Source organism: Fusarium falciforme, chromosome 6, assembly GCF_026873545.1.
Source record: "Fusarium falciforme chromosome 6, complete sequence".
Taxonomy (NCBI): Eukaryota; Fungi; Ascomycota; class Sordariomycetes; order Hypocreales; family Nectriaceae; genus Fusarium; species Fusarium falciforme.
The window spans coordinates 3,004,466-3,030,750 of record NC_070549.1 but is presented as its reverse complement, the minus strand read 5'-3'; the positions used below and the strand labels follow the sequence as shown (position 1 = coordinate 3,030,750).

The window sequence follows — 26,285 nt, the reverse complement described above, 5'->3', positions numbered from 1 at the left end:
ATAGTGTTTCGGCCACACTTGCGCTGAGTTGACTCAGCCTTGATCTCAATGCGGAGCCTCTTTTTACCCTTGGAGGTTTCGAGTCAATGATTTCATTTTACATGGATAACTGTGTTCCAAACTTGCAGGGTGAAATTACATGAGTGTGGTCAACACACTGGGTATGCTTTCTGCACTACTCCTTGGGCCTTTCCTCGTCAAGCAATCCTTTTCGCCAATATGGGTAGGTTGTCCATCTATACTCAGGCCGTTAGCTGTTTTACCTGGCCACCTGTACAGATAGATCTTTACCTTGGCCAAGTAGGTACATCTGTAACTATACGGGCAGCAACTGAAGAAGCTAATATTGATTGCATGGTCTTGAACCAGGACGCTAACTTCCACCACAATCAACAGATGGTAAAGTCCTGCAAGCCTCTGTAAGCATAAGACCTCCGCATGCAACAAACAGCCCACCGCTCGGTCCTAACTAGGCGCGGAGATGCTCTTACCTCATAACCCTTCATGCGGGGCGAGCCATAGAGATTTGCAGATGAGACTGATAACTCTTGACACGGAACTGAGCTGATTCGCTAGTCCACCTTGGTCTTATGGACTCTCACACCCTTCTTCGCATACGCCCTGCGCGACCCTTTTGTCTTCAGTCCCTGGATGACGACTACAATCACTAATGCGAGGGAGGGGACGGCAGTGAAAAAGATGAGAATGCCGCATATTATCTGCATGATGGAAGCCTTGCAGACTTTGCGTATGGGGCGATCTCCTATTGCCATGTCGGATGCTTCAACGTCCCGGGCTGATAGTGAGAGGACTCGGGACACGGAGGTTGATTGGGTCATGTCGAGAGAAAGCTATTTGTGCCAAAGGTTTGGGATGAGCAACATGAGAAGCGAATGGAGAAGTGGTATGTTTATATTTACGATGTGTATTCATTGTTCTAATACTACGTTGACGACCTTTGTTCTTTGTTTGCTGTCGAAAAGACAGAATAACCGCCAAATAGTTTAACAATGGAATAGAGATGAACAAGAAAAAGCCATTGTTACCTGATCCAACCTTGATAATAGGAACCTGAAATCTACCAGGCTTCCATCCAAGTCCCCATCTACTCTCTAGATCTACGCCTGCAGCACCAGATGATGAAACCCAAAATCACGACCAACAGGAAGCCAAAGAAGACGAAAAAGAAAATCCTGTCTGGGGTGAACCAGTTTTTAATTTTTTCCCCAGTCTCGTCCCTGGCCAACATAGCGGTCATGGCAGCGGCTTCTTGGAGGGAGGGCCAGTCGCCGGACTTGTAGTTGTGAGGAGCCATGGTGTTGTGCTTTTTGTTAGGGTCAGATTTATGGCTACGAATCTGTGGATATGTCTGAGAGGGTTGATCCAAGTCTGGGCTGTTATATTCGAGCAGTAGACATGGGGAGTGAGCTGGATACTTTTAGAGATATTGCAAGACCTATTCTGTATTCTTCTTTTGGTCGTTTCAACATATCCTTTGTGGTAGTGTTTGATGTTTGGTTTGGATGTTGAACATTGCATTCATGCTTTGAGATGGCATTATGAAGAAGTAGAACAAGACTGGTTGCTACTAAAACGATGCCGATAGTATGAAATTTCTTATGATGGCTGTAATACTGTATCGGAGTGAAGCTAGATTCTTCTGCCGAGACCAACGATACCTTCACAAGGCTTGACATCACTCTGTTTAAGACTAGCAGCCGCCAGCCTGGCGGTAATACAAAGCAAATGTAGCGATTGGTGTTGCGGTCATTGATATAGTGCAGTCATTCATCCTCCATTTTAATGTTGGGCGTGAAACATTCTTAATCCCAAAGCACGACAGGATCACAGTGACCAAAGTCTTGGGACACGGGTTGATAGCTGCAGATGTTAAATTCGTCAGACATGTAGGCTGATCCCTCTAGCTCCGCCTCAGGCATGTCCTCTTCTGCCAGTAATTCCGGCAAGCGCGGAATGAATAGTAGCAGCATACGACGATAAGAAACACAACGGCTGCGATACCGAAGGCAACTACTTCGACAGGGATGAGCCCCCTGTGTCTCTCATCTTCCTCAGCTTCATTGCTAGCTACAGCGCTGACCGCTTCGTAGACAGAGGGCCAGGGGCTGGCAACGGGGGTGGGGAAGGTGGGGGGAGCCATGGTGTTGTTGTCGTTGCTGTCGGTCGAGAAACGGAAGCTGGAAGACGGTTCCGACGCGAGGGGATCTGAGGCAGGCGTGGGTAGCTGATCAAGACAAAACCTGCTGGTTGTGCTGGCGTTGCGCTGAGAAGTGAAAACGCAGGAGAGAGAGATGTTTGTAGGAAATCTGTTGAACACACCTATTCTTTGCTCTTTGTGGGCTGTTTCAACGTGTTCCTTGGTGTTCAATTTGTGCCCTTCTTTATTCACACTGTGCTTTGTATCCGTGGAATAGAACAGGAATCATCAAAACAAGCAACAAGGCGTACTAAGTAACATAATAATCAGAGAGAAACGCTGGAGAGGGAATCGGAGAAAGATGCTGAGGGGGGACAGGTTGAGAGGTGTCCCATGGCGGTGGACAACAGGGCTAGTCATGGTCTCCTTTGTCTAGGTCATAGTCACTAACAGCGAAAGAAAGCGGAAGTCTTTGTCAGTAGACAATCAGATACGACAAAGCGTTTTTTAAGCCTGTAGCTAAACTGCCAGCTAGGTATGACTATTCTACTGCAGGCAGTAGAAGGTTAAAAAAGGCCACTGTGTTAGCATTGAGATATGATGCTATGATGTGTTGACGATGTGTTATTTATTATAGTTGAAGCCCGGCCCTCGGTGGGTTAACTGAGCCAGAAGATCGTAGGTAAACTGCTGGGAAATTAGTGCCATACGCAAAAGTAACAATGCCTTCCCTGCCTGGACTGAACGCAACTGGGACCAAAGCCTCTCTTTTTAGCATGAATATTTCAGTGCCGAGCTAGAGAACGAGAAGACTTTTATAGGTGCCTTTAAATTCTATCACTCAAAGCCTCCGATACTACCAAAGCGCTCGGGATTACTGGCTTCGGCGGCGATCAACTTGACAACGCCACGAAGGGAGTACTTCCTCAGATATCACTAAAGATGAAATATAGCTACTTCTTCATCTCCACGTTGGACCCAACAATGTTCATCTTACGTAAATCACAATTTTCTTCCTCGTCGAGTTTGCGAAAAAGGATACATGGAAAAGCACACCTGTTACTAGGGGGAACATATGAAATTCACTATAGCGGCAATATGTCCAAGTCTGCAGTCTCAGTATGATCACATCAATGCTTGATCGATTCAAAGGTCAAGGCAAGGACTTATAGATGTAAGCTATATGGACTGCCTGGTCCACCTCGCCTAGGCGCCCGAACCTGTGGACTGGAGAAACTCTATCAAAAAGGCGACACGTCTAGCCATCAACGTCGCATTCTTAAAGGGATCACTGACACCGTGTCCGCCAGTGCGATCCTCGTACAAAAACACGTCTGATGCCCCCGCGTCCTTCAACCTCGCAACAAGCTTCCGCGCATGGCCTACACCGACTCGATCGTCCTTTGTCGAGACGGTGACGAGAAAGGGGGGATACTGCACCCCCTCGCGGATGTTGTGGAATGGCGAGTACGCCCTGAGAACCTTGGCCATTTCAGCATCTTGAGGGTCTCCGTACTCGTATATCCACGCAGCTCCCATCCCCATCAGAGGGTATCTCAACATGTCCGTGAGAGGCACGTCGCTTACGATGGCGCCAAAGAGGTCTGGCCGCTGCGTGCCCATTACGGCAGCAAGCAACCCGCCGTTGGATCCGCCAACAACGCCAATGTGCTTTGGGGTAGTCATCCCATCCTTGACAAGTGTTTCAGCAACGGCGGTAAAGTCGTCGTACGAGTTTTGGCGCTTCTCTTGTCGCGCGGCTTGATGCCACGCCTCGCCTCGTTCGCCGCCGCCCCGAATGAATGGAATCACCAACGACCCTCCACTCTCCAGCCAGGGGACCAGTGAGATGCCGCCCAGGATCATGTCCAAGTATGACAACGAAACGGAAAGCCCAAAGGCACCGTACCCAATCATCATGATCGGCTGCTCGCCGTGTGGGTGTTTCGGCTCCTTGGGCGAGAGGACAAGATAGTCGATCGAAGTGCCGTCCTTGCTTGAAGTGGTCTTCTGACTAAGTTGAAAGGCGTCGGCATTGAAAACCGATGGCTGGGTGTACAAAGACTCTTTGGTCTTGCCTCGTTCTAGCCAAGTAGTCGACGGGGAGAGCAAGCCAGACTTGGTTACGACTGTCTCGTTGCTGTAAGGGTCACCGCTGGTCGCAGCCGCATGAGACCCGATACTCGTCTCTATGCTTCGAATGATTCTCCATTCATTGGCGTCATTCTCCAGGGTCAGGCGGCGCTCTGATTGTCTCTTGTTCATTGTCAAGTAAACCCTGGTCTTGCTTGCCTGGATTCCATCAATAAAGAGATAAGCGTTGACCTCGCCTAGCTCCGGAACGTAAACAATCGAGGTCCTTTCGTTGGCCGGTGTGTCTGGCACCATGTTGTACGCGACGACGGAACCAACTGGGACCTCTCGACCACAGACGGTCGCCTTCTCACCCAGCACGGCCACCACATGCTTGGATGTAGTTTTGGGTGGCAGCGACATTGACTGTTTCTTTGGCAGATCAAGCTCTTCCACAGTCCCATCAAGGGAAACAATGCTGTAGACAAGGGTGGAGTAGTCCACGGCGCAAGTGATGAGGGCACGGCCACTGTTGGTCTGGCCCACCGAGGAGATGAGAGAGAGTGCACTGGTTGGAGGAATTTCTTTGACAGCCTTGGCTTCCTTCAAGTCGATCCCGCGCTTCCAGATGTACGAAGTGGTTCCCCAACCTGCTGCCGTAGTCGGACTGCCGTTGAGGTTGTGGTTGATCAAGACATGATCGATGTCCAGCCACGTAACAGCGATACGACCCAGCCCTGTACGGAATCCATCTCGAACGAATTTGCCTTGTTTGGTATCAAGCTCACGCAACTCGACTAAGTCAGAGCCTCCATCGGACAAGAGGACAAGGAGGCGTGAGGCATCAGGTCCAAAGGCACGACTCTGAAAGTCAAATTCGAAAAACTCGAGCTCTCTGCCCTCCTCCCGACCTAGCTCGTCGATATCGAGGACGAGTCGCCAGTTGCCCAGCGATCCATCAAGCTGTCTCTCAGAGACTTCGAGGATGCCATGTTTGTTGGTGGAGTCCTTTCTTAGTCGAAAGAGGTTACCGGCGATCCAGTAGCTCGGGCGATTCACGTCAGTTGAAGATAAGGCCACCAGCTTCTCCTGAATACTTTTGGTGTGCGGCAACGAGTCCAGCTTGCGCGTGGCGAGCTCATTTTGGTTGTCGACCCATTTGAGGCCCTCGGGAGACTCTTGTGTCTCAAGCCACTCGTAATCACTGTCGGGTTTGATGGGCCTGTCGGATGATTGCTGTTAGTGGCCGTGGCCTGTCTCTCAGCCTGCGGGTGAAGGAAACTTACATGTTTGTAGCAACGACAGGCTGAAAGTAGATTGACGCCTCGAAGTGCAATCACTGGGATGTTTGTGAAAGTGAGAAAAACAGTCAGAGAAAGGGCCTGTTGGAGGCTTTTATGCAACAAGGAGGATTCCAGATGATGGACATTCCCCTCCTCTGGGAAATCGCCTCACATGGTCCACATGGTCCATCCCTGTCCATGGTGATCTCAAGCAGCCAAGGATGAATTCGCGCTTGTGCTGACCCGATTAGGAAGTGGAGGAGTGGAGTGAAGGAGCGAAGAAGCCGGGGTCTCGATGGGTTAACTGAGGTTCCGGGTGGGGTCAGAGCCGGGTTAAGGTGAGCCTCCGGTCCCGGACTTCAACGGATGCACCCGATCTTACATCTCGTCAGCCTCTCTCTACCTTTGGCCGACCCTGACGACTCACTCAAGACAACCAACTATGGCATTGGAAACTTTACCCTGAGCCAGTCATGTACGGTCCCGCTCCCCCGCGTCCCAAGAAGACCAACTTCCGACGAAGCCGTGCTGGCTGTGAACCGCCGAAGCATTAAGAAGAAGGTGCGGGGATATACGGCGTTTCTCGGCTTTGTTTGATTGGTTCATATTGCTTATTTTGACTGTAACACTAGTGTGATGAGGGCAAGCCTAGATGCCAACGCTGTGCGCCAAAGGGAACAGTTTGCTCATATGACAGCGCTCCGCTGCAATTCCGCGATGCCAACTATTGGGCGGCGCAAAAGGTCAAGCAAGTCAGAGGTGATAGGGTTGATTTGCCCTGTCCACCCCCTATTCAGAATCCACGTTCTAACCCTGGCACAACTGGGCGTGAGGTTGGAGGCGCTATGCTAGAAACCCAGCTTGAATGTCGCCAATCTGCACCAAACCACGATCCAGTCCGGACGCCACGTCTCAACAGGACTCAATTGGTGACTGTGATGAGGGCAAATAAAAATTCATCCCGATACCGTGCACTTCAGCCGAGGCCAAGCCTCTTCGGGGGCTTCAAGGAGCAACTATACATGACGCATTTCGCCGTCCATGTTTGCGATATCCTGCCCCCAAGCCTCAAGGCTGTGAGTACTGCTGCCAAAGGGAAAGCTGTACTTCAAAATGCCGCTATGGCTATTGGCGCGGCCAACTTGGCCAACTTACAGGGGAGTTACACTCGCCACCAAAGCACCGGGCTGCAGCTATGGGTCCCCGACCACCGCCACAGGCTTGATGCTCTGAACTATGCTGGAAAGTCATTGTCGCTGGCAACAAGAGGTCCCCTCGTGGGGGTCGACGTACTTGTCTCAGCCCACATCCTACTGTCGTTCGTCGAGTTGGAACTAGGGACGTTTGACGGGTTGCATCGATATCTCGGCAGTTTGGACGACCTCGTCTACAAGACAAAAGACAAGCTCCTTGGTTATGAAAGGGGCCAGGATTTGTTGACTGCTGCAGTTCATGCTTGCACCACACAGAGGTACATAGTCGGACCTTGGAGCACCTCGACAGCTCCTTCAGAGAGAGAAAACTTCTGGCTTGGACTGGAACGCTAATTATCGTCGGACTCGATCTCTTTCCAAAAGGCTGGATCGGACGCATACTTGATTATACAGCGCATCCGTTTGATCATCACAATGCAGCATAACCGGACAAGCCCAAATCCCGTGGCGGAGGCCTTGATCAAGCAACTGTTGCCGCTCATAGCACCCGAGCTAATGCCACGCCACGGCGAGCAACCATCAGAGCTGAGCCTCACGCAAGCATACGAACAGTCGATCGCAGAAATCAGACACTTGTGGAGGTTGCTTTCAGTTTTGAAACCTCCTTCGGACTCCCTTTCGCAACCGGGCCACTTTGCAGAGCCTGAAGCTATCCGTTTTGAGAGTCACGAACGCGCAATGCATGCTGCAGATTACGCCTTCTTCCAGATTCTCTGTGACGAAACCCTGGTACAGAACCTTGCTCAGCCGCCCAAGCCTTGTAGTCTGGATACTGAAGGGCAGGCCTCACATTGGCTGCAAATCCTGGTGCGAATCACTCGTGGACTGGATATCTCCAAACGTGCTCACCGAAACATGTATCGGAGAGGAATCTGCTCCATTCTCTTTCTAGTAGGGCTCCTGTGTAGAGACACAGGTGTCTTCGATCTTCTTGAAGAGGTCATTGACAAGATATTGGCCCGGGGAAGCGGCTGGGAAGACGTTACTTTCCCAACCCTTCTAGCACGACCTACGATCCAGATAGTCCGGGATCAGCTGAAGCTGGGGCGGGTAATTCTCTTGGCATCTACAATGACCGAGGGCTTTGACAAGTCTTGCACGATTGTCTCTAACAGATTATCCCAGGTCCTGTTGGTACACGGGATCGAAGCCAACGGGGAGTTGTATGACGGCGCGGTGCCTTTGAGTTATGGATAGTTTTTGAGCGGCTTTACACAAGGAAGATTCAATCTGCTGACCTTCGGTGTATGTCGTAGAAGGACATGGAAGCACATCTCAAGGCGACCACATATGGTTCGCCAAGGCGTTTTCTCACCCGGCAGCTGCCACATAAAACATCGGCGATGTGCCCACAGCTGCAAACAAACGCTCTTCTTCCACCATCAGTCCATCAATTAATTCACAGACGGTCCTCCAAAATGAGTTCAGAATACATCTACACGCCGCTGAGTGACCCCGACACTATCAGAGTACTCGAGATCGGTCTGCTTCACCCGGATAGCCATCAGCTAAGCGGGCGACTCACCACCGAAAGCCTGCACGATCAGCCCGATTATGTCGCCTTGTCTTATGTCTGGGGAGCTCCATCGCCTACGGACCTGTTGATTGACATCGATGATCATCCGTTCCAAGTCAGAGAATCACTCTTTCAAGCCATCAGAGCCTTGGTATCCGACACCAAGATCAGGATCTGGATCGATCAGATCTGCATTAATCAGAACGACAACACGGAGAAGGAACAACAAGTACAGCTCATGTCCAAGATTTATAGCCAGGCTCGAATGGTCGTAGGCTGGCTTGGCGATGAAGCCGACGAAAGCGACCTTGCCATCGTGTCCTTCAGCTACATCACTCGCATTTCAAGAGAGGCAATGGTCGAGGATCCCAAACTGAGTCCGCCGCCCCACGAATTGAGCAGCAAAAATCATGCTGAGCTCATCTCCGATATAATAAATCCTGTGGGAGGAAAGCTGGGACGTGCCTGCGCTGCACTTGTTCAACGACCGTGGTTTCGCAGGCTGTGGATCGTCCAGGAGATGGCTCTGGCCAAAGAGCTCGAACTCCGCTGCGGCACATCATCGATCTCTGGCGACGAGTTCTTCACTGCAATTGCATCGCTATTCTCTGCAATCACAGACTCTGCTTCGACCGCCATTGGTGCCATTTATGGGAGTGCCCTGAAGCTAGGACAGCTTCGGGAACAAACATTCACCGGGCCCTGCGAGTCTTTTCCCCATCTCCTCCAGAAAATATGCGCCTGGGAGTGTGAAAAGCCTCAAGACCGCCTGAACGGTCTGTTCGGGGTTGCTTTTTGCCGCGATCCAGCTGCCGCGTGGTTCAAACCTAGCTACTCTATGTCAGGACCCGAGCTGTTCGCCATGTTTGCGGCGGAACACATACTCGTCACCGGAGGGCTGGAGATACTGCACTTCAAAGGATGCGATGATACTTTAGTTCAAGTGAAACAAGAGGCAGACGGGTTACGATTCCTTCCCGTAACAACCCCAGTGAATGATCTCGCTTCATGGGTGCCAAATTGGCAAGTGAGAACGCGGCCATTACCACTGTTGACCAACGTTCAAGACAACATCGAGGCAAACTTCTCGGCAACGGCTTCTGAGCCGGATTATTCCCTGAATCGAATTTCTCAGACGCTGAGTGTCCGCGCCGTCGAGGTTGACAAGGTGAAGATGAGAGGTCCACAGTACCTTCCGTTCGGCGGCCATTGGGCCGGTCTCGTGGATGGGTGTTTTCTCGAGTGGCTGGAATTAGTCAAACACTACATCGGCAGCAAGGAAGCCGAGTCCATGTTCCCTTTAACTGTGACGATGGATAGGAAGGTGGCCGTACCAGGACGGTTCCCGAACCGCTTCGACCCCAACACCATCCTGGACCATCTTGAACGTCATGCCCAAGAGATGGTGCCTGGAGAATATCCTGAAAAGAATAAAGGCTACTGGAAAGAGACGATCGATGCGGTAACCGAGTTTCGGTATCTTGCCGAGGAGCTCTGCCGCTACCGCGTCTTGTTCGTCACTGAGAGTGGGAGGCTGGGTTTGGGAAGTAGCCAGGTTGAGGAGGGAGACTCAATCTATCTTATTCACGGGCTCAAGACACCATTCGTAGTAAGTTATCGCTCACAGGGGCATCTTCTGCGAGGGGAGTGCTATGTGCATGGGTTGATGGATGGGAAGGTCCACTGGTCGGACCAGGATACTACGTTGCATCTGCGTTGACTTGATGGATGGTGTCACGTTTTACGGGGATGTGAATGATATGACTCACTTCTGAATATATGCGTTTTATACTGTTACCCTATGTACTTCGTATTCTATGACTAAAAAAATAGGATTGAGTCAGTTGTCTGCCATGGACGCCAAGGTAAGGGGCCAATTCTCCGCACATGTCCGCAACTCCGCAACTCTTCCTTGTTGAAACTCCGCAGAGATATAGCGTTAAAGTAACGGTCAGACTTTCTCGCAAGCCATGACGATACACCGGAGTCTTGTTACAGCCCGCGACCCGAGACGGCTCCATATGGCTTCCGAACCATGGCCCCAGAGCTGAAACAATAGTCTGTGATGTCGGGATAGGTACAGGCCGGTTTGAATTTATCAGATCGGAATCTAATTGATACCGTATGGTGCGTGCAGTTATCCATGGCATCCTGCAAGGCTGGGTCTGGATGCCAAACTCCGCAGCCCAATCATTCCACGTCCACCGCTAGCTGATCTCTTTCGACGGCATTTGATACTGGGTCTAAACCTAAAAATCTGGGGCTTTTCTTTACCAGATATAAGTATTGTTCATAGATAGTAGACATTCCATTCAAGCAGCTCATCGTTCCCTCCTTGGCTTCTACCTGCACAAGCAACATTATTCTTCCTTGCCCATCATGGCCCCAGAAATTCCACCTGAGCACCGCGTCCTCGTCCTAGCCGAGGCCGGAAAGCCGCTGAGCCTGGAAGTGCGGCCCACACCCAAGACCGGCCCTGGGAGCGTACTCGTTCGCGTCCTCGCCGTGTCACTCAGAGCCAACTCCCCACGAATCTACCAAGACCCCCAGAGTGGCCATCCACTACCCCTCCCCTTTATCCCTGGATTCATGGCCATCGCCCGTGTTGCCGAGACTGGACCTGATGCTGCACGTCTGCAGCCAGGGGATCTCGTCCTCTTTGACCCCTACATCCTTGGCCGTGACGACCCAAACGCAAAGTACATTAGCGGACTTATGGAAGGTTTCAACGAAGGAAGCAGAAAGCTTGCACGTGGAGAGTGGCGAGACTCGACACTCGCCGAGTACGCCAAGCTGCCTTTGGAAAACTGTCATCGCCTGGATGAGGAGAGGCTCTTGGGTGATGTCATGGATGGCGGGCTTGGGTACACTCTAGACGATCTCACGCATTTGTTCAGCATGCTTATCCCGTTCGGCGGCCTTGCTGATGTCAATGTCAAGGCCGGGGATACGGCTATTATTGCACCCGCGACGGGACGATATGGCAGCGCCGCGGTGCATGTCGCGTTGGCTATGGGCGCTAAAGTCATTGCCATTGGTCGTAATGCTGCTGTTCTCTCACAGCTGAGCAGTATCAATCCCACACGGTTGAAGACCGTCCAGATCACTGGCGATATCGACAAGGACACCAAGGCACTGAGTGAGGCGGCTGGCCCCGGCGGTGCGGATGTATTCTGGGACATGTCACCGCCCGGAGCTGAAAAGTCAACGCACTTTACCAGCAGCTTGAACGTCTTGAAAGAGGGTGCTCGTGTCAGTCTCCTGGGAAGCGTTGCATCGGGCGTCAGCTTCGATTACATGCAGATCATGCTCAAGGCGCTGACTATAAAGGGGACTTGGATGTGCACAAGAGAGCAGACAAGGAGGCTCGTCAGCATGGTTGAGACGGGTGTTTTGCCGCTGGGATCCCGAGCTAGCATGGGACCTGTGAGGAAATTTGGATTGGAAGAGTGGAAGGAAGCATTGGATGTGGCCGCTAAGAGGATCGAGCCCGGAGAGGTTGTCATTGTCCCGTAGATTGACACCTATGTCAGGGTGATCATGGATGCTTTCTCAATACGATCGAAGACTTGTTGCAATGTACCATTGAGACTCGCCGTAACCGGAAGGCAGCTACTCTTTCGGGATTGTCAGCTCCTCGCCTTTATTCCTAACCGTTGAGCAAGTCCATTCTCCTAGGGTATGATATTCCATCTTTTCAATACTCTCTATTTACTTTGGAAACCCAAGGATAGCCATCTCAGAGTCCTAGCTTAACACTGAGCGATAATTAACCACTCGAAATGGATCCTGCCTCGTTTGCGCTAGCAGTCGCAGGAACTTGACATTCTCTTTGGCCTGGACCTCTCGGCACGCGAGTTTAAGCACCAGCCGGTGGATGTTGCCGCGAGGGAGACTGTTAAGGAGGCCACTGAGGAGCAAATGCAGTGATACAACCTTGGCTTGTCAGTTAAGTCGTGGGATTGGGATCGCCCGGTCAGTTTCTTGGTGCGAGTTGTAGTTGGCGGTTCGAGGAGGTTTGAGCTTGGATGGACTACACTGTCATCCCTTTGGGGTGTGTTCTAGGGCAGTGCCATTTCAACTTTGATGACCTTGAGATAGTTCTGTTCATCATGATCGTGTGATCGAATGTTGGCCATGTCATATTGTTATTTTGTACAAAGAAACATCGCAAATCATCAGGTTCCAATGCTGCCATGTGCTCATTACTGTGTTTCTCAAATTGTGTCCGCTGCCTTCTTACTGAGACCTCACAGGAATCAACAAAGGCCGCTCTTTGTGTCTACCCTACTTGAGAGTTGATAGAAAATGCCCGAATAGTCTACTCCCTGTGTCTATCGTACTAACCAAGCCACTATGGGCTTTTACTGTTAAGCCTATTTCTGCTATTCCACTAGTATCCAAACGTCAACACATCGTCCTTTGCTCCTTTTGGTGGCGGATAACCTTATTACTCCTTTGAACTTAGCTAGCTGATGAAACCGCGCCCTTTCATCATCACATCCGTTCCCTGCATGTTCTGCTCCCCTTGTCCACGACCAGTACCGTGCATGTGTGCTGACCTCAACATGGTTCGATGATCGGCATTGGCCTTAACGCATTGTTCCCGCCCAATAAGAGCTACTCTAGCATCCTCGCCTATCAGCGCCGACGCACCATCCCAAAGTTGGCGTGAATGGCCCACGACCCAACTACGTAGTCCTCGTATCTTTGGTTCTACGTAATGTCGCTTTTTGCCATCAGTCACAAGTTTTTCCTGCGACGAAGACGTCTTTGGGGGTGGCGTCTAGATGCATGGAACTCAGATGATCGGCAGGAACCCCCAATGGAAACCTGGGGAACCCGCAAGAGGCGTCTGGGGGAAGCTCAACACCAACCCCGGACAGACGCCCCCGCGATGGGTGATTTCGCACCAGTCGTTGTCGGTTTTACAACACTCAGGTAACATAGACGCTGGGTTAGGTTTCGCGACTTGCTATGGAGTGAAGCTGTTCAAGGTGACTGACCTCTCGCCTGATGCAAAGCCACTTGTATATAAAGATCTGATCCCGACTTGTTACATTCAACTGCTCAGTCTTACCAGAACATTGCGTACAACATCACAACAATCTCTCATTTCTTACTGCTTCAATTACAATTTTTATCATGCTCGTACCCCGAGTTCTGGCTGCTTGTGCGGCCTTGATGCTGCCGCTCGTCACCTCACAGGCCATCGACAAAGGCCTCAAACCTTCCAAGCCTACCAAGGACCCCATAAGCTCTGTCGACATCAGCCTGAACGAATTTGACCGTCTCACGCTCAAGGTTGGCGACCAGCCCTTCTTCTTCAACGGCCTCCAGCTGCGTGCGGACAAAGTCCGAGACGTCTGGGGCCTCTCGCAGAGTGAGATCAAGTCCCTGTATGACATCACTGCTGGTGATGGCTTCACTGTCGTCAACACCCAACTGCTGTGGTCCGAAATCCAGCCCGACAAACGCTTCAACGCCAGCGAGTCTACATACATCCAGGGCGGGAGCTCTTCAAACAAGAATTTTGCCTCTAGCTCCTCCAGCAAGTTTGGCTACAAGACGGGCTCCGAAGGCGACAAGCAGCTGACTTACGTCAAATTCGACTTCTCGGCTTACAAGTCCAAGGTCGACTCTGCCAAGGTCAGATTCTATGTTGACTCTGAGGCCCTCGGTTCCAAGGCTTTCACGGCAAACCTGTTCGGAATCACCAAGAACGACTGGAAGGCTTCGTCCATTACCTGGGCATCGGGAGCGCCAAACCACAACGGTGTTGACGTTGTCGGGAAGAAGGATGCGGATTACTTTTTGGCCTCCAGCAGCCCTTCCTGGGACACGGTTCTGAAGACTGGCTATTACGACTTTGACGTTTCCGACTTTGTCAAGAATCATAGCCCCAGTCAGGTCGCATCATTCATTCTTCAGGCCTCTACCGACGTCAAAGACGCAGCAATCGGCGCATCTGTCCATGGAGCCAAGGGCCAGCGCCCGCCCCAGCTCATCCTCTCAACCAAGGAGGCGTATGACTGGACCTATCTCGACACCATGATTGGCTGGGCCGAGAGCGCTGGTCTCAAACTGGAGCTGGTCTGGTTCGGCTCCGATTCGACCGGTGTCACCATGGATAGCCGCGTTCCGTACTATGTCATGCAGCAGTTCACCAAGATCGAGAAGCTCCAACCCGACGGCTCGCACACCCCTGTTTTCAAGAAGAACACGGACCCAGCCTATGGGGTTTACTGGCACTACATGGATAAGAACGATTTGGACTTGAGGAAGCAGGAAAAGGCTGTTATCAAGGCGATGATGAACCACATCGCCGAGTACAACCGCGGACATGGCAGCAAGTCGACAGTCATCGGGGTTGTCGTAGCCAATGAGCCTGCCATCCACAAGTTCCACGGTAGTGCATTCGAGCCTTGGAGAAACCCCAAGACTTGGGGGGCTCTGAGCAGCTTCGACTCGGTGCAGGCGTTCAAGGATCGCACCATGTGGGAGTTCTGCACCAACCTAGCCAATGCCGTCAAGGAGTCGGACTATCCTGTCTGGACAAGGTCAAACGACGTCAGAGGAGTTGACGCCGCCCACACCAGCTACAACGAGAATATGCGAAAAAGCGTGGGAGCGAGTGTCGACTTTATTGGTCTGGATCCCTACAGCAACGACGTCAAGACTATCTTCAAGTTTGGCCACACGACGGCGTTCGATGGCAAGAACTACGCCACTGGGTCCAACCTCCCCATGATCATGGAAAACGGTGGTGAATACACGAACCTTGATCATCTCATTCTGGCCAGTCTTGCTGGCGGGTCGCTGTACAATGTCTATGATTTGATGAGCACCGATGGCCACGGCATGTATGTCCCCAAGGACACGAGCTCCGGAGACTTCACCCCCGTCCCTCGCGGTTCATACGTTACCGACGTGAGAAACACCAACAAGATGCTCAACAAGATCGCGCTTGACCTCGCCACCAAGCTCCCCGTCAGTGCAGGAGGGAAAGACCTTGACTTTCTCAACATCTTCTCCAACGACACAAACGTCCCGGGAGATTTTGGAAAGGTCGATCTCGCATATGAGCCAGCCGACACCGGCTCCGTCTGTATTGTGGATGTCAGAAGTGGTACCGAGGTTGCAGTTCTCAGCACCGGCGATGCCCAGATCATCTTCTCCGGTATTCAAGGCTACGGTATTGGTTCAGTGGAATCCGGTTCGTTTGATGGTTCCAGCTGGGTTAAGAGCGGTTCTATTTCGTACAAAACCAGCGGCGACGACATCTCGATCCAGATCGATGCCTACCAGTGCGTCCGAGTAGTTACTAACAAGTCTACCAAGTAGAGCAACCGTTATGCCTTTTTACATAGTAATGCTCATAAGAGTAGCCTATTTATATTTACTGGCACTTAAGCGTTTTATATATATATTTATAAGTGCATTATTTTCTTACGGTTTACTTTTACTAAACACTCCATTGATCGTTCTTGCTATGTCTATGGGCTGAGTTATCTAGTAGAAAATACTTGACTGTCAAGGATAAATGTCAGTGGCTCTTGTATCGAGACGATGACTAGTACCCTGTGCCGTCGTCCCTCACAGCATCTACAGGTTCGACAACGGCAAATGGAAGAGCAGGGTTAAAGACAAAACCGCCCTTCATCTCATATGGAATCTTGACAGCCTCTTCCTGAATTCTCGCCGCGGATTCCTGAAACCTCGTCATGACATCGGATAGCTGCTCTGCAACCAGACTTCCATTCCTCTTGACAAAGCTTCCACCAACCATGACGTCCTTCACATCACCGACGTTGGAATGAAGAATAATGGCTGCAACGGGGTCCCTCCAACCAACCAGGTTTACAGACTTTCCGTCAAAGGTGACAATGTCACCCTTGGCTCCGACCTTGAGGACACCGAGGTCTGGGCGCCGGAGAGCCTGGGCACCCGCTCGAGTGGCCAGGTGAAAGGCCTGATTCACAGACATCGGGCTGTATCGAGGAATCTTCCACTCGTCGAGGGTTTTTCTAAAAGATCGCAGTCTCACGCTTTGCAGCCACATCCTGGCTTGAGTGACAATGTCCCCAGAGTACGTGGCGTGGGTATCCACCCCAAGAGCTGCCTGATCCATTATGAGGTCGCTCTCCTGGTTTGTGTGTCCAAAGTGCATCTCGGACTCTGGCGTGATGGAGACGTAGTGATTGTATTCCTTGAGGAGCTCGTATTCAGCCGGGGTGACGAAGGTGCCGTGAGAGAAGACGATCGGGAGGCTTTGGTTCAATATTCCAAGGCCATGGAATAAGGATGGGCTGTTGCGGATATTCCACTGTGCGTCCAGCCAGTGTGTAGTCAAGACCGAGAGGTTGCCGTCTCTTTGATGTTATTAGTGGAGTTTAGACAAGAACATATCAGGCACCTACTTGAGTAAACCGAGGACCGCTTCCAGGCCTGACTTATCAACTTCCGTCCATGTGTCAAATGCTATGCCCATCTGGACCAGCCCTGTTGACAATCGCTGGTCCGTGGCCAGCTCAAGGACGTGTGCCGCTCGTTCCGGAATCGTAAAGTTACCAGTAGGGTCAAAGCTATAGCCAAACCAAACTCGTGCACCGCTATCAGAGTAGGCAGCGAGAGCGGCCTCGGCGACTTGCCGGGTGTTGATATTATGTGAGTGGTCCAGCAGCGAAGTCACGCCGGCGTTGAGCGCTTCCCAGAGCCCAACCACCTGAGACAGGTAAAACTCTTCTGGGGTGAACAGGTCAGGGACTCGTGATAGGGGACTGTATCGGACAAAGTATTCGGACAGGGTAATGTTGGAAGCAATAGTTCGGTAGGTCGTCTGCCAAGTGTGTCGATGCGTATCGATGAAGCCGGGCGAGATGATCAAGTCTGCAGCTGGCACTATTTCCGTATCCAAAGGTATCTCGACAGAGTCCTTGTCACTTTCATTAAAGATTGCCGTGATTGTATCTCCGGTGACCAAGATGGAGGTGTTGTATAGAGGCTGGGGTGTCTGAGTCTTGGTATCGAAGCCGATGACGGTTCCGCCCCTGAACAATGTCGACGCCGCCTTGGTCCCTATGGCTAGCACTAGCAAAGAGATTGGATTGAAGGAATATCTCATGATGATAATGTGAACCAGAGGTTCAGAAGCAAACGAGAAAAATTGAACAAGGATAAAGTCTGGAGCGAGAGAGAAGCCGAATTGACGGGTATTTATAGTCGACAGCACAAAGTTAAGACAAGGGTCAACTTCACATTAGACACCCAAATATCTTGGCAACATGCAGGTAATGCCCAAGGAAGCGTGGATTCCCCAATTCCATGCCGCTCGCTAGACGTCTTGAGAGCCCGACCCGCGCGGGTCGTGACTAAGAGCTGGCATTCACGAGATATTCGGTGAAGCAGGAACTTGACTAAGCGGAGTTTGGGCCATTACCGATCCGAAGAAAGACAAGCTGCGTGAGGAGTATTAGTATGTAGTCGCATCATGGATACTTGAGTGCCTCTATTTCTATTCACTTTGCCATCACATCTCAACGGTACATTACAGGCGTGCTTCGTGCAAGAGTATGCCCCCAAGAGATTGGACGAGTAAAATATGACAAAGGTGAAGCAAGCAGCCGCGTATCGCCTTTCTTGATAAAAAGATGGCTTGGCTATACTAAGCAAAGCCCTAAACGTCATGTATAATCTAGGCAACAGATTGGATAGCCTTGTCGCTCGTATCATGACTCGCTGCGTCATGAGGAACCCAATCATGGGGGAGACGACCAGACCACACATCGATATCCTTGGCCCGAACAAACTGTAGCGAATGAGTTAGAAAAAGTTGCCCCGTTGTTGGGTTGAGGGAGCAAAGATTCACCTTGGTACCGAACGCAATCTTCCATCCAATAATTGGAATAATAAATATAGGAATGCCGATATAAGAAGCGATGAAATCAGTGGTGGACCAGTTCCCCTTGAGGAAGACGGGGAACCCAGCCACCAGCGTGATAATGATCGATCCGATGGCTCCATACCAGGCCGTGTAGGGCATCCATGGAGCCTTCCACGGCAGAGTGTCACGACTGACACCCTGGACCTTGAGGGCACGGTGGAAGCGAATGTAGCAGACACAGAGTGTTCCCCAAGCGATGAGACCAGCGACTGTGCTGAGGTTGAGAAGCCAGGTGAAAGCTTGGGCGGCACCGCCGCTACCAAGACCTAGGGAGGTTAGCAAGCACACTTGACTTGAAGGGACCAGACATACTGAGATACGCCAAAGGCCCAAAGAGCCAGGAAGCAAGGACTGCAACCCAGGGGACACCGCTCGATGTCGTGCGGCCAAAGAACTGCGGAAGCTGCCTGTCCGTCGTCATTGCGAGAATGATACGAGATCCAACCCAGCAGTATGAACTGCCAGCTGACCAGGCAGACACCAAGATACAGGCGTTGACGATGGAGGGGAGGGCGGTGATGCCAGCCTCTCGGATAGCGATGACCCAGGGCGAGCTGTTGGCGTTTCCAGTGCCAGAGACGAGGTCTGCATTTCGAGGATCGACAATCAATCCAATCAAGAAGGCCCCGAGGATATAGAAGAAACCGATTCGATATGTGACTCGGTTCGCCGCCTTGGGGATCGACTTGTGTGGGTTGACAGACTCGGCGGCAGTAATGACAACCGTCTCAACGCTCACAAATGAGAATGAAGCATTGACAAACGCTGAGAGGAAGCCCAGAAAGTGGCCGGCAGAGCCAGTGATGCCGTTGTAGTTCACCCATGCACCAGGATCACGCCAATACCGGAAACCAATGGCCTCGTGGTTGGGACCTCCTCCGGCTGTGATGACAATGGCGACGATGACGAGGCCGATGAAGCAGAGAACCTTGATGGCACCAGCGACCACTTCCGTTTCTCCGAAGAAGCGCACGTTCATGAGATTGATGGCGAGAATCAGAACGAGACTGACTGTGATTACAACAGCAGGGTTGAGATCTGTCCAGTAGCCCACGAGGACTGCAGCAGCTGAGCATTCTGAGGCGAGAGCGATGGTGTAGCAATAGCCATAGGAGATTGCCAGGGAGAAGCCGACGGCAGGATCAATGAAGCGGGTTGCCCAGTGAGGAAAGGAACCTGCTGTAGGAAGCTAGAAATTGCAGTGTTAGCCATTAGCGTTGAGAAAGGGGGTAGTTTGAAATTACCAGCGTGGCCAGCTCCGAGATGCTCTGCATGACACACCAGAGCACAGAACCGACGACGATGTACGCCAACAGCAGACCTGCTGGACCGGCTGTGGCATAGGCAGATCCTGCTCCGATGAAAAGACCAGTTCCAATGCCACTGCAAAGACCAATCCAGGTGATGTGATAGTCTTTCAGCCGTCGCTGCGTAGGTCCATGACCACCATGATTAAGCACAGGCTTCTCATCCTCCACAAAATCCTGAGCATCCTCCACTCTCGGAGTGCTTTCGACAATGTCGTCCTGTTGATGAGCCCCCATGATGACCTTGAGTATTGACGCAAGACATCAATAGAATAGAGAAAGCCAAGCCGCGCCCTTCGCTCTATATCTACCACGCGTCCAGGTCGATTGCGCAATTCGAGGTTTTCACTACCAACCATTCTTTTATGTAATGGCTCCAGACCATCGACAGATGAATGGGGCAGATGGCCGGGGTGGTTTGCGGGTTCTGGTTTGGTGTCTAGTGTAAGTGGAACTCTAAATCTTGCAACAGACAGGGGCCGGACCGAGCCATGACACAGAGAACCGACCTTATCTTTTTTTTCTCTTGATCGTTGTGGGTTTTGTGGATGCTGTGGCGAAAATCGGGGACCCCGAATACAGCTTTGACCATGACGTGGAGTCGGCATATGGAGACTTGGTGAAGAAAGACTCCAGAAGGAATTATTGGGGTTCGGGATGGTCGCCGGTTCCTATGTGAGAAGGGGCTTTATTAGCTTTGACTTCGAGAGTGTAATGCGACTGGTGATTGTTAGATACAACCATCTCCAAATCACGAAACTAGGCTTTCAAACTCTCAGTTGACTTCAACTCAGCCAATCACCAAGTCACTTGGCCATGCCCCAGTCCCTGACTCCTCTCCGCGAAACAGTTCGTCCAAAGAGTGTAGTTCAAGGTAAAAATGTCTAGAACTTGTTTGGAAATATCGGGTCGGTGTATTCGTATCTGAAGATAGTGCAACCATGCCTAGAGTGAGACTCAGGTCCATATGGCTGGTTAAAGGTAAGGGCTGTTGGTATGCCGCCAAATCATCCACTATGAAGTCCCCCCAGACCCCCCCTCCTTTAGTAGTTCCGGCGATATGATGCCTTCTCCGCCTAGGCTAAGGTGGAACGGTCTCCTGACCTGAACTCGTGCCTCTTCTGTCGACGATGCCCTCACGGATGATGTCTCATCGTTACCTCGATTTTCGACAGTTCCCACGAGACCGCATACCTGGCTTCGAGACATGATTTCGTCCAAATCCTTGAGTTGGGCCCCTATCTGGGTTAGGGCATCAGCATCAAGATCGTCTGTCCAAGTGGGCGTCGAGTAGATAAATGCCATCAGTAGACAGAGACCAATCGCCTGTAGACCAACGAGAATAGTGATGACGACCAGACCGGCCAGACTGTTCTTGGGCTTGGATACTAAGCGGCCTGGGTTAGAGTAGAGGGGCCGATCAGCGGCACCTGTAAGGAGGGCCTCGTTGGCAAAGTACATTGCAATGTTGAGGGCGTCTTGTGTCATGTTGTTTGAGCCCAGAAACATGAAGTAGCGCCCCAGCAGGTCCAACACATTGTCACTCCGGTCTCTTCGGAAACTCAGCTCATCGCACACTGAGACAGGCCTGGGAAAATCCGAGGAACTTAGGCGGGTGAATGGCAGCCTCACCTGGTCGCATATCTGTCGGGCTGTCTCATTATTGGATTCTTCTGCTGCTACCATGGCCATGTGAAAGAAGGATGTGTTGCCGAACATGGCCAATGCTGCTATCATGAGGGGGCCAGGGGTTGGGTCCAACGTCTCGAGCCTGCATCATGTTCAGTCTTGTCTTCCACATGTTGATAACTTGGGAACACCTACCAATGGCCCCCTAGATTGTTGTCATTAAAGTCTCGGGCAAGCTCCTTCTCCGAGGGCCAAACGTCCAGGAGAGGGCCAGGCTTGTAGCCATTGTGGTGGCTAGAAAGCTCGAACCAACCCCTCCTCGAAACACTCTCGCACTGGATGGTAAAGTTGTCCGAACCGTAGTAAGGGTCAGGGTGCCACGAGGACACCTGAAGCCACAAATTCTCTTTGATTTCTTGTTTATCGCGACTAATCGCCCAGGGGTTGGTGTCTTGGTTTCCATCCGCACAGACTTCGACATCTACGTAGGGCAGCGATAAGGAGGCAGTGAAGGGCCTGGTCCCTTTGCAGCCGCTGCGACTTGAACGGCCCTTAGTGCATGTAGCCTTGGAATCCATTCTGACGGCGTGATGTCGGAATATCCCAGTCGAAGTGCCATTGGGAACTGACGAGGCGAAGAAAAGATGTTCGGGTTCGTCCTCTAGCCTTCCCATTCCTAAAGCCCATTCAAAGTTCCTTCTATCGCGGAGTCGGGTCGAAGAATATATGGAATCGGGAAGCCAATAGGGGGTGTCGGACCAAAGGAATTGTTGTGTTTCTTTGCTGTCCACACTGATTATCTTCTCGGACGTTCTTTGAATAACCCACTTGCTGGAGCTCTGGGCTAGGGCTTCTGGGTCGACATCGTTGCCAACGATCCAGGTATCGCGATTGTTGGAATAGCACGTATTTGGCGTGCATGTCACGGTGGGTATAGTTTCATCTCGGATAAGGACGGACTGCAGAGGTGGCCGGACAGCAGCTTGGAACGCCGTGTTAGCGATGGAATGGATCACACGGAAAGACACTCACTGATAAAAATGAGGCCAGCTGCCAACCGGAGGTATGTCGATGAGGAATTCCAAGATTTTGGCAGTGTGGTCAGGGATTTCCAGATGTGTCGAACGTTGAGCCATTGTCTGTCTGCCAACGTAAACATTTGCAACAGGCTGAGATGCTGGCTCGGCCTGCGACGCTGCGTGTATACAACAGCTCCGTGGGCGAGCATGGTCGACACGATAGGAATACCAAGGGTGGAGGAGATTTGCGTGAGGATATCGACGGCGACACGCAGTCTCTCGAGATTTGCAACATCCTTGAGCGTGTATCCTCCGGCCTGGTCAATGTAGGAGTGCAGCTTGATGGGCCGGTACATCAAGATGGCGGTGAAGATCCAGGGCAGAACGAGGAGGGGAAAGTAAAAGGCAAATATCCATGCCGACCGCTTGCGATAGCGCAGGAGTTGCTCGTCCTTGGCCAAGCCTGTTTGTCGACGAGGCGCGTCGTTTGTCACGGTGCGGACTGAATGGAGCTCGAAGTTGTCGCTGGGCGGCCCCATGGTGAAGATGGGCGAGTTTGGCCGGCCAGGCGTAAGGGAGAGAGAGTTATTTGTCGCGCGACAATGCCGTCAATCAATAGGTATGTTGGTTGCGCAGTCACTAATATGACACAGGCAACTGATTATCGCTTTCGCGCTGAAAGAGCGAGTTTGCGTCGGAGCATGCATCGTGGGCGGGGTTCCCTTATCTCTGCCTCAGCCTGGACGTCGCCTGATTTACCGACTTTGAGTCTTGGCGTTGACTGTAATTTAATCAATGTTGCATTTGGAAAGAGTGAGTGAATTCAGCCGCTCGCGACGGGAGTGCGGGAACAACGCCTATCCCTATTGATGGTCCCACGTGACAACCAACGTTTCAGGCTGGCCTTTGGCGACAACCAGAACACGAGCACTCTGCTGTGCTCATGATTTAGGAACTTGAACTCAAGTCGACTTGTAAGAGCCCTTCCAGATCCAATGTGGGTTACCCGTGTATTCAAAAGAGCCACCGATTGCCAATGTGGCACGGAACCTTGATCTCCCATGCTCAACTAAAGGGCAACGTGATGGTAACCAGGAGAGTGAGTTACATATACAGGGATAACCGATGTGTCACATCTAACTAATGAGCAGCGTCGGAAAGCCGGGCCGCAGGTTGTCTTAGACTGTCCAGGTATTAGCTAACAGTAATGGAGCTCAGCAAGACCAGAGACTAAACGCAGCTATCAACTTTTCAAAATCCACAGATGTATATCCTGTTCTGCAGATCGTATTAATATATCATTAAGTATTGGAGATATTTAAATATAGTCCAGAACCAAGGCAACGGCTATGGCGCAGCCGAAGCTCCGCCTTGAAGATGGTCTGATATGCCTCCACCGAGTGGAAGCACGAAGGGTGTTGCATGCTTCTCAATAGGCGTATGCTCCTCCAAGCACCACGGCTCGCGGCATCGAATCGATCAAAATCAATTAGCGGTTCGACAAACTTTCCAGCCCAGTTCCATTTGCCGTGAGAGACATGTGCTAATAATGAATGCGAGGCTGGCCCTTGATGTACCTGCAAGGATAGAAACGATGGAGCTTGGTGAGAGGCCAGCCCATGTCGATACCGGCTGTCCGTCAGAGATGGACAACAGAGCGACGAGCGCACCCAAGGATGCGAGACTAATGGCAAGAGCGCTCAACTCGACAGCGCCTCTTCTTTGTGAAACGATAAGCCTATTTCAACTAGAACATCCCAAGCGGTCGTTCCACTGCAAAGGCTGAGCCGTATGGTGGCACCCGAGGAAGTGCTTTGCGGGGGCGGAGCTCTGTAGCAATAACCGTCCTCGCGTCCTCGGTCAGGAACCAACAGGCGAAGGCTCTCGTACCATGACGTATAAGGCATACTATCCTCGGTTCAAGCTCATGTGCCACGTAAACTTGGCGAGGACGATGGGGCTGAGTGACACGAGACCAAGATCGGGGCTATGCCATGGAGCAAGTCGACGGAGGAGAGACTCAAGTCAAGCAAGGTGCGTTATGGCGATTATCCGTGCATTCTCAAAACAACCAGCGGAGTGTGCGTGATGAAGTGAGGGAGCATTGTTTCTTCCTTGCGTGAGGATCGGTCCACTTGGTTTTCGAATTGTTGCTGGCAGATCCACTGTATTAGCGTTGGGATATGATGATATGATGTGCTGATATTGTGTTCTCTGTTATGGTTAAAACCCGGCCCTTGATGGGATAAATGCACCGATAGATAGTTGCTAGCAGGTGACGTAATTGAGCCAGAATACTACCTGAAGCAAATGGGGATAACTTGCTGTGGTTTTGATGGATGTTGAGAGCCCGGGTGATGGCATCGAAAGAAGGGGATCAGATCTTGGTTACGTGATCAGACTCGTCATTCCGGCTCCCATGATACTATTCAAGGAGGGAGCACCTGAAGGTTCAAGTTCAAGAAGTGCGGGCCATTGAGTAACTTTGAGGAAGGGGAAGGGGAGATGCAGAACACATGATGGAGCTCGTTGTTGGTTTGTGCTCACAGTAAGACGAGCAGTTAACGGAATGTGCGGATAAAATATAGATCATGATCATGGGCAAGAAGTTTGCCCAAGTGTAAGAAAGGCTGGTGGAACGAAACTAAGTAATCCCCAAGGATCCCGTCATCTCAACACCGTAGTCCACCCTGCTATTTCTCAACCTCAACATAGCACAGAACCCATCCAAACTGAACAGTATTCGTACTCAAAAGCGCCGGCCGATCAATAGTAAACTCCCTACTTCCAGGATCCAACCCATGCTCGTCCTTGTACATCTGGCATGTAATGTCCTGGATGTCGGGCTCGATGGCGCCGCCGGGGAGTGTTACGGCGATGCTCTCGAGGCGGAGCTCGCTGATGGTCATTTCGTAGTGCGTGAGCTGGCCGAAGGGGACGGTGACCGTCTTTTCTGTGTGCTGCCCGCCGGATGGACCTGTGATGGCGAGGATGTTGGCGACGCCCATGTTTCCGGCTGAGACGGCGGATGCGAGGGCAGCGACGGCTGTGAAGAAGGAGTTGGTGAAGCGCATGATGATCAAGTGATGGTCTTGATGTGTTATAGTGTAGTTTAGTCAAGGTTATCTAGGTCGAGTCTGCTTGGTTCAAAATCAATCTGCGGTCCCCAAGACGCTCTTTATATATCCCTCCGGGTCGCCGCATATGCCTCTTCCTAGTACCTCGTATTGCTCTCACCTAATTATAGTAATCCAGTGACGCAGATATATCCGCCACCCCATTCCATAGGGAATGACGCGCTACATCAGACCTGTCAGCTCTTGGCTTGCTTTTCATTCACACGAATCATCTGACATGCAGGGAATATGCCGATCCTAGATCTACCTCCCCGTATTAGGCCAGATCAGAAAACTCCGAAGCCTCGATGTCCGAGAGGAGAAATGATGCGACGTAGGATTGCAACATCCCATCAGTATATAATTGGCTTGTTAACTGGTTCGGGTCAGCTCAGTTTAAGGCCTCAACCTCGTATAGATCTCTTCCGTGAAATGATTCGGAATATCATTCCTGGGTGGCTTACTCGTTCCTTGGGGTCATGTGTTGACATGGGGGTATAAATGCGACGTGCTCGGGAAGCCAGTAACAGGATCCCTTCGAAATCGAGGGCAAATCGACTTCCTCTTCGCACCACGGAACTGGAGCTGCACCTGTTCCTTTACTCCCATCAACCGTCACCTGAGGCAGAGGCGTTGAAAAGGTGAACCGAGAAGACTATAGTAGGAACTATCCAGGCCCCTGGCTCGATTTACAGGCAAGGTGGATTGGCGCTGGGCCCAGGCAGAGGCTGCCTGATTCTCGACTCTGAAGACCGAAGCAGCCCGAGTACTGGAACTGTTTGGGCTCCAGTTTGGGAAGCCAGCTCTCATGTACTTGACAGAGGCGTCCGGGAACGGGGGAGGCTGTGTCCTCATGCAGGAGCAGAACGGTGTACAGGTTCCTATTTTATTCCTCGCAGCGTCGTACGAGCCCCGTCTGCACGTCTCGTCTACAAGGAGGATTTTTTTGTCGCATGTGATCTCATTCCTTCTCGTATCCAAAAGTCACAAACTCTCGGCAGCTGGTTAAAGGAACGGGGCAAATAAC

General features: G+C 51.5%; 7 protein-coding genes across 7 annotated transcripts; 2 read left to right on the top strand and 5 right to left on the bottom strand.

The window, feature by feature from the left end:
* Positions 1 to 3,364: 3,364 nt before the first annotated feature.
* Positions 3,365 to 5,697, bottom strand: NCS54_00851200 (Prolyl endopeptidase; the record flags this gene model as incomplete). The annotated part of the gene is made up of 2 exons (XM_053153897.1): positions 3,365 to 5,453; positions 5,687 to 5,697. 2 exons carry the CDS (start codon positions 5,695 to 5,697, stop codon positions 3,365 to 3,367), a joined length of 2,100 nt encoding a protein of 699 aa, XP_053009872.1.
* Positions 5,698 to 8,146: 2,449 nt separating this feature from the next.
* Positions 8,147 to 9,964, top strand: NCS54_00851100 (HET domain-containing protein; the record flags this gene model as incomplete). Its single annotated transcript, XM_053153896.1, has 1 exon — positions 8,147 to 9,964. The coding sequence occupies one exon, from the start codon at positions 8,147 to 8,149 to the stop codon at positions 9,962 to 9,964; it is 1,818 nt and encodes a 605-aa protein (XP_053009871.1).
* Positions 9,965 to 10,623: 659 nt separating this feature from the next.
* Positions 10,624 to 11,760, top strand: NCS54_00851000 (ADH-zinc-N domain-containing protein; the record flags this gene model as incomplete). Its single annotated transcript, XM_053153895.1, has 1 exon — positions 10,624 to 11,760. One exon carries the CDS (start codon positions 10,624 to 10,626, stop codon positions 11,758 to 11,760), a length of 1,137 nt encoding a protein of 378 aa, XP_053009870.1.
* A 4,057-nt stretch (positions 11,761 to 15,817) lies between these two features.
* Positions 15,818 to 17,368, bottom strand: NCS54_00850900 (Amidohydro-rel domain-containing protein; the record flags this gene model as incomplete). Its single annotated transcript, XM_053153894.1, has 2 exons — positions 15,818 to 16,616; positions 16,665 to 17,368. The coding sequence occupies 2 exons, from the start codon at positions 17,366 to 17,368 to the stop codon at positions 15,818 to 15,820; spliced, it is 1,503 nt and encodes a 500-aa protein (XP_053009869.1).
* Positions 17,369 to 17,938: 570 nt separating this feature from the next.
* Positions 17,939 to 19,731, bottom strand: NCS54_00850800 (AA-permease domain-containing protein; the record flags this gene model as incomplete). Its single annotated transcript, XM_053153893.1, has 4 exons — positions 17,939 to 18,052; positions 18,113 to 18,453; positions 18,500 to 19,376; positions 19,432 to 19,731. The coding sequence occupies 4 exons, from the start codon at positions 19,729 to 19,731 to the stop codon at positions 17,939 to 17,941; spliced, it is 1,632 nt and encodes a 543-aa protein (XP_053009868.1).
* A 777-nt stretch (positions 19,732 to 20,508) lies between these two features.
* NCS54_00850700 (Hypothetical protein) lies at positions 20,509 to 22,681 on the bottom strand (the record flags this gene model as incomplete). Its single annotated transcript, XM_053153892.1, has 3 exons — positions 20,509 to 21,265; positions 21,319 to 22,105; positions 22,156 to 22,681. The coding sequence occupies 3 exons, from the start codon at positions 22,679 to 22,681 to the stop codon at positions 20,509 to 20,511; spliced, it is 2,070 nt and encodes a 689-aa protein (XP_053009867.1).
* Positions 22,682 to 24,835: 2,154 nt separating this feature from the next.
* On the bottom strand, positions 24,836 to 25,216 carry NCS54_00850600 (Hypothetical protein; the record flags this gene model as incomplete). The annotated part of the gene is made up of 1 exon (XM_053153891.1): positions 24,836 to 25,216. The coding sequence occupies one exon, from the start codon at positions 25,214 to 25,216 to the stop codon at positions 24,836 to 24,838; it is 381 nt and encodes a 126-aa protein (XP_053009866.1).
* Positions 25,217 to 26,285: the final 1,069 nt, after the last annotated feature.